At 39.5% G+C, this 7,754-nt stretch overlaps 1 protein-coding gene across 1 annotated transcript in view; it reads left to right on the top strand.

Annotated features, from left to right (window-relative positions):
* The window catches only part of TMEM260 (transmembrane protein 260), a gene marked incomplete at both ends in the record, with an annotated part of 51,795 nt that extends 44,610 nt beyond the window's left edge, over positions 1–7,185 (top strand). The window contains 4 exons of the mRNA XM_084240647.1: positions 622–798; positions 2,503–2,556; positions 3,935–4,025; positions 6,931–7,185. Coding sequence (XP_084096773.1) covers positions 622–798; positions 2,503–2,556; positions 3,935–4,025; positions 6,931–7,185 — 577 coding nt within the window. The remainder of the gene's footprint in view (positions 1–621; positions 799–2,502; positions 2,557–3,934; positions 4,026–6,930) is intronic.
* Between the last annotated feature and the right edge of the window lie 569 nt (positions 7,186–7,754).

Below are 7,754 nucleotides of genomic sequence, written 5' to 3' on the forward strand. Positions count from 1 at the left end.
CCTGGCAATAAAATGAAACTCAGTTCCAAATTCAAGTAGACCACAGTCTAGTCGTCTGTACCTAGATGTGAGTGTAGCTAGCCATAATAGGGATAGGATAGGCATTAGGCTAGCACAGTCTCGTGAAGTGTGAGACACAGCAAATGTTCAGTATGTGTTTACTGAATGGATGCTTTGGCTGACCACATAAGGCAAGTGTTCTAGGAACATGGATGAGGCAATTAATTCTGCCTGGGGCCGTTCATCCTACATTTATTTGGTAAATATTCAATATCTAATATGTCCCAACAACTCTATGAGCTGCAGACGTGTGGGCATAATCCCTGCTGTTACAGTCTTTCAGAGAGGGTTTCAGGTGGTGCCTTAAACATGAAACAGATGAATGATAGCATAGCGTGATAATGTTGGTATGAACAAAATGTTGAAGCCTTAAAAGCCCAAATTAACTTTTTCAGACTAATATAGCTGTTAAACAGTCTATTTAAGAAAGATTTTAAGTAAATGAAAATGTTTACAAATGGTTTATAGATGTTTAAGTAATCAAAAGTGACCCTTAGGACATTAAATTTACTTAACATTTAGAACTTTAAGTTTTAAATTTTTTTTTTCTGTTTCCAATAGGAAAGAAACGTTTGTTTGCATAGGAATTCATGAAGGGGATCCAACCTGGAAGAAGAATTATGCACTGTGGCCATGGGGTTCTTGTGACAAATTAGTTCCTTCAGAGATTGTATTCAACCCTGAGGAATGGATTAAACTTACCAGAAATATCTATAACTGGACTGAGGAATATGGAAGGTATGAAGAGCAGTATATTTTTCATGGAGTACGACTGTTTTGTGAGCCTAAAAAATTTACGAAATTTTGAGATGCTTTTTATTTGGGGATCTTTAATTGGGGGATCTTAATTTTTATTAATTATTAATGTTATTTGCTGCCCACAGCCTATCAAAACAGAAAGAGAATGTACCTTTCCTCAGGTTTGAAGGACAATGGGATTCTTCCACTTTTAGAGTGTAAGATACAGGATGGTGGACAGGGTAGCATTACAAGAGCAGCAAGTGGCAATTGCTGGCCTCAAGTGCTGCATGTCACTCGACCAAGTCTTCCCTTCCTCCTCTCCATTGTCCTTCAAACCGGAGGAAAGATACATTCTCTTTCTGTTTTGATAGGCTGTGGGCAGCAAATAACATTAATAATAAGACATCAGGGGAAAATAATAATAACAATACAAAACACAACAAAACACAACAAAACAGACAATTATAAATCAGAGATCCTGCAGGGGAGGGGGAGGGAGAGGGATCAGACGGAGGGAGGGAGGAGCACAGGGGACTGAGGTGATGGTGCACGGGTGCATTAGTGAAGGAAATTCTATGGGGACTACACCTGGGGTGGGTGGGGGAGCAAACATTGTTTAAAAATAAACAATGATGCAAAAAATACATAAAAAAAAAATTAAAAAAATAAAGTGATATGGGAAAGCACCCCCCCCCCAAAAAAAAAAAAAATGACAGATTGCTTCTCTAAGGAAAGCTGGGACTTGAATTCAACCTTTTCTTCATAGCTGTTTGTCAGCAGTGTTGTTTGGGGCGTGATTAGTCTTCCTTGAAGCTTTGCTCCAGGGTTGACTCTCTCTCCCTTTTGAAAAATGAGCCCCTACCTAAACAAATGTGCCTCTAAAGCCTATGTTTAAAATTTTGAATTATTTAAAGATTAGATAACCTGTTGCTGATCATTTAAGAACAGTAGGTAAAATCATGTGAAAAAAAATGCTACAGAGGTTTTTTTGGATCAGTGCGAGTGAGCAGAGCTCATTGTGCCCCTGCTCACGATGGATAAGTGGGTTGTATCAAAGTGCTCTGTGAACATCAGAAGGGAAAGTTAGAAAAGCACCTCTTGTCTGAACAGCTGAAACACACAATTATATAGCAATTACTCACTATCTCCATTCTGTCCAATTAGAGAAATTTTAATTGCAAAAAAGGAAAAAAAACAGCAAATGGCTTAACCAGCATATTTTGAGTAGCTTCTTCCCTCCTGCAAAGCCAGGAGTCCCCTCTCTACAAACTAATTCCCTTCAGTGTACTTCCCTCCAGCTGGCTTACTGGTAGCTATGTCCAAAGTGACCCAGACCTCACCCCTGCCCTGTTGTCAACTAACAGTTCCTAGAGCAGTTGGCTCCCCAAATGCCTCCAGCCTCTTCCACTAATCCTTTGTTTGCTCCCATGAGACACTGGGACTCCTTGTGCAGAGCAAGAACACATTTACCAAAACTCCCAAATTCCTAATGATTGAGCTTTTCTAGGATAATAAGTTTAATCAGTGTTACTGATTGAATAGAAGTTGCTGTCTGTCTCCATGTGTGACATGTAGTTAATTATTTAATGAATACATCAAAATCTACCCTGTTTCATAACCGTTGTGATTATTAATCAGGGATTACTTATCTATCAATAAATATAGCTGACAGAATAATGTTACATTTTCTTGTAACTATAGGTTTGATCTCTCTACTTGGGAATCTGTGGCCAATGAGGAGATGTGGCAAGCAAGGTGACTAATCTGCATTTTTGTGTCAATAAGCAATTATTTTGTTTGAAGCATTGTACAAATCATTATTTGTGAATAATCTCGTTGCATCTATACAACAACCTGTAAATTAGTATCACCTCCATCTTACAAGAGAACAAACTGAAGGCAGAGAGGCCACATAGCTACTAGCGAGAGTCCAAAACAAGCATCTCTCTGATTCTAGGACACTTGTAACCCCCATGCTCTCCTGCTTCAAACACACCAGTGTGTCACTGATTGAACAGACCTTGCTGTCCTCCATGTGTGATGTGTAGTTAATTATTTAAGCACCTATTGAATACTGACTTGAGGTGGGGCACCGTGCTAGGCATGGAAGCCAAACATATAAATATGACATAGTCTCTACCCCCAAGCAGCTTACAGACTGAAGAAGCAGACAGACATGTTGGAAGAGATTTGAATGTGAATGTGCTAGGTGTTACACATTCCTGCTGTTCCTGTGCAGAACACTTAGCGGTGATGTTCTTGACTCTTGGTCCCTGTCATTATTTTAAAATAATCAAAATATCTAACACTAACAGACTTTGGCCCCAGTGTTAATGTAGAGTCTTAAGTAGCACAGACAGATGTACCAAGTACATGCAAAGTACTTCCTTCACCAAACATGTATTTGTGTCCACTCTGGGGCAGGTACTTCACTGGGATCCAATTATAGTGTATAGGGTGTATGTAAGTTTAAAGAGATTTTTTTTTTTAATTATCAAGAAATACAACTAGAATAGCACTTACAAGATTAAATATACTCTAGTTTGTGCAGTGCTATTTTTGGAAAAGTCAGACAGTGGCATATTTCAAGTTACCTTTCTAGTTAATAAAGACGAACACTTGTTTTGAAGATCTAGTGAAGGATGTGTCATGTGTTTGCACAATTCTTCATTGTGATTTTGGGAAAGCTGGGAGACAAGTCACTTAAAAAAAGAAAGGCCATAATCCAGGCAGGTAGTGATTGAACTGCTATGTTGAAAACTTTGGGATGAGTCCACGTGGTTGGAGTCCAGCCACCTTTGAAGAACTGGACAGACATAGTATGAGCTATTGTGATGGGCACCTTCAGGGAAGGCTGATAAACTCACCAAGTTCCCCTTCCTGGTGTAAAAATAATATACATCTGGTGTGATGAGGAGCATGAGCTTTTTTCTGAAAGATTCGGATATGGTAGGGGGAATAAGTGGTTGTCTTTGGTTCACAGTAAATGTCCATGAATACAAGACTTTCAGAAACAATATAAGGGATCTATATGTTTCTTATCAATGGAAAAGTCTGGAAGATTTAACTTTGACTGTGAAATTGACAACATGATTTAAATGACACTTCCCACCCTGCCCCACCCCCATCCTAGGATGAAAACACCCTTCTTCATATTCAGCCTGGCGGAATCTGCTAATATACCTTCAAATGTGAAAGCTCAGCTCTACACTCATGCATACAACGTATGTGATACTTTAATATAAAGGAATGTATTTGGTGGGATGGTGGTGATGATTGTTTGGGATGGAGAAAGGGTGTCTGTATCATAGTAGAGTTTTGATTTTCTTCTTTCTAGCTTTGTCTGGGCATTATAAAGCTGTATAAATGGGAAACTACTTATATGTATCACAAATAATATCTAAAGTAAATGGTTGTGGTTGACAAAATAATGTCCCTCCTAAAGATGCCCGTGTCCCAATCTCTAGGACTGGTGAATATATGACCTTACATGGCAAAGGTAACTTTAAAATATGATGGGGCAGTTATCCTGAATTATCTGCATGAGCCCAGTGTAATCACAAGGGTCTTTACAAGGTTGGGGCTGGGGGACGGGCAAAGGAAGGGGTCAGTATAAGAGAAGAAGATGCCACATTGTCAGTAGAGGTCAGAGAGAAAGATCTGAAGAAGCTACATGGCTGGCCAGGAAGATGCAGGAAGAGGTCACATATTAAGGAGTGTAGGCGGCCTCTGGAAGCTGCAGAGGGCAAAAAAAAAAAAAATTCTAGAGCCTCCAGAACAACAGCATCCCTGCCATTTTACAAAAACTTTGATGTTATGGCATCTAACCTTCAGGACTGTGAGATAAAAAATGTGTGTTGTTTTAAGCCACTGCGTTTGTGGTGATTTACCACAACAGCAATAGCCTTTTACAGGTTGCCCTCTACTCAGAAGTCATGACCCTGGTTACCTTTGATGGGGCCATAGCTGGTTGAGATTTCACAAACAAAGATAAAGGTCACCAGAAGGCTCTGTCTTCTATGACCCCAGAAAGTCAAACCAAAGAAGACCCAGCCACACTGAGACTGCATTGTGGTCCTCTCTGATGGGTAATGGACATACAGAGGAGAGGCACTGTTTTAACAGGCCCCTGCTACGATTATAGGACTGGGCTCTTCAGATATCTGCAGAGATAATCTTGGAGCCTGCCATATAGGAATCAGACATCTTGGCAAGGACCAAGGAGAACAGAGCCCTGGAACCAAAGGTGTGAGCAATTTGGGATATTTCTGCTATCACTAGGCCTCAGTAGGTTGACTTCACCAAGGCACTTATTTAGAGCTAAGAAAGAATAGCATGGTGTTGAGTCAGAATAGACTAATTTTACTCCTCAATTTTGTGATCATGGGTGCATTGCTTATTTGTTAATTCATTCACTTACAGAGCTTTTATTGAGTGCAGCCCAGTTAATACCAAATATTGTGGTGCAATCAAGCATTGTACTTGCTATCAAAGAGATGGCAGGCTAGAGTGAGAGATGGAAGATAAAGGCCTTGGTTAAGTGCAGTCTGGTGACAGCAGAGGTTTGCAGAGGTGCTGTGTGGGAGGGAAGCCCCACTTCTGGAGAGGATGCTGTGAACAGGGAAGAGTCCCGAGGAGGTGTCACTGGAGTGTCACCCTGAGCGAGCAGAAGGAGCACCAGACAGGTGGTGGGAGAGGAAACTGGGGAGGGGAGAGGGAGGACAATCCATCAGGGAGATCAAGGGTGAAAACCTGGGAATGTGAGAGCTTGGGGAGTTCTTAGTGCCTATTCTGTGCCAAGGAGCACCAAGCCATTTATACATTCCTTACTGCAGGGGTGCGGGGGGACACTCAGGAGACAGGGAATCAACAGTGAAAAAGGGCAGTGGGGAAAGAAGGACAAAATTTGAAGATTTTACCAAGACAGTAAAAGGGAAGGAGGCAGACTTACTAGCTTTAAGGTATATCAAACTGTGAGGTGACTTTTTCTAACGCGTGGAATGAAGGAAACTAGGAGAAATTGCTTTAAAAGATAGCTTGACGACAGGGTTAGTCATATCAAAATGACATGTCAAACATGATTGTGGAATTTTCATGGGGATGCTAATAGGCATTTGTCTGCGCTGGAGTAGGAGTTTGGGAAATAGGTAAGAGAATTGAGTCCTTTTCAAGTCAGTGATGTGATGAATACAGTTCTGATTCGTACAGCACTTGTTCTGAAAAAAGCATCATTGCTTGCTCTATGTTCTTGTGGAATCCACTGGAAAATTTGCGTTCCTAAGGATCTGACTCTAATTTGACAAGCCCCAAGAAGGCTGTGAAGTTTCCAAATTAGCAAGGTGATTTTCCATTTTACAGATTTGTATCTGCTTTCTTATTTATTTATAAAATTTCAGTGTTTTCCCTTTGGAAAACTCAATGTCCAAATTTCTAAGGCTAAAATAAAAATCTAATTCTATCCGTTAGTACTATCTCTGATGATGAAGAACAAAATTCTCCATTCTGTGGGCAAAGTCTTAACTATCAAAATTGTAATTATGGTATACTGTGAAGATTTTAAATACTGTATTTTAAGGATGTCTCAAATTCTTTTATACCCAGCTTATTCGATAATGTTTGTCTGAGTTCTGTTATTGTTGTATTGCTGTTTTTAATGTGGGGAGAAATTTATGTAAAAATGTTAGACAAAATTTAAATTCCTTCAAGTTCTTTTTCCATACAGTTTTCTAAAGAAAGCTATTTTTTTTCTCCAACAGCTAAATTTAGAATCCCAACCTTTCTGCCTGTTGAGTAAATAGCTTTCCATGAATTAGAACTAAATCCCTTTCCCAGAACATCTTTCGGGAGGAAGAGCATTTTGTCCTGACACAGTGTGTCTTAGGGTTCCCTCTGCAACATCCGAAAAGCCCCAGAAGCAGTTTTAGATGAAGCATATTTGCCTCCTGCCACTGTAATAATTATAGTAACATCCTTGCATTTTCTGCATGGCCTAGCAACGATTAGATTTCTACTGTAGGCTGCTTGGATGTGTGTGTGTGTGTGTTATTATTCCTCTGTGTTTTCTGTTATTTGGGAAAAAAAAAACTCAAGGGATAACAATGGGATACCAACATTTTTGCTGTCTTCCAGCTTTATAAGGAGATTGTCTATTTTCAAAAGGAGCACCCAGTGAATTGGCACAAGAATTATGCCATCGCCTGCGAGCGGGTGCTGCGCCTTCCAGAACGAGGTACAGACCCAGAAGTCTTGTTATCGGAAACCATCAGACATTTCCGTCTCTACACTCAGAAAGCACAGTATGATCCACAACTGGCTGATATTTCAGTTGCTCTAAAGCACCTAAGAAAAGAACTGCAAATTCTAAGAAATATGAAAAATGTCTGAGACAGCAAAATGTGAAAAACCTGCTTGGCATTCAGCTTCCAGAATTCCATAGTCCAAAAGTTTTTCCTCCAAGAAAAGAAGCTATGAAAAAATAGAAGACTAAGTTGTCTCCCAGATATAAGTACAGTAGTACTATTTCATGGGGGGTTAGTGACTGAGAGGGGGGTTTTATGCAAATCCTGTTTTTTTCCATGTTATCAAATTAGTATTTGAGCAAGAATCATTCCAGAAATTTTCCTACTTCTGCAGTCCTTTACCAGGTAACTGCTTGATTACATTCTAAAGAGAGCAAACTATTTTCATACTGAAAATACTGAGCATAAATCTTAAGGGCCCTTCTTATTTGGATTGGTCTTGAAGGTTAAATTCTTAAAACATTAATACAGGACCAAAGATTTTATGTTTCCCAAAAGCGATATTGTTTTGTTTTTTTTTTTCAAATTGCTATATTTCAAGTTAGAATACTTGGGTTTTTGTTTGTTTTTTTTTTTCTTTTTTGACTAACTGTGGTTGTTATATAATTTCACATCTCCAGCTAAACACTTTACATTTGGGTGATATTTTGAAAA

This window comes from Talpa europaea (genome assembly GCF_964194135.1).
Source record: "Talpa europaea genome assembly, chromosome: 8".
NCBI classification, from domain to species: domain Eukaryota; kingdom Metazoa; phylum Chordata; class Mammalia; order Eulipotyphla; family Talpidae; genus Talpa; species Talpa europaea.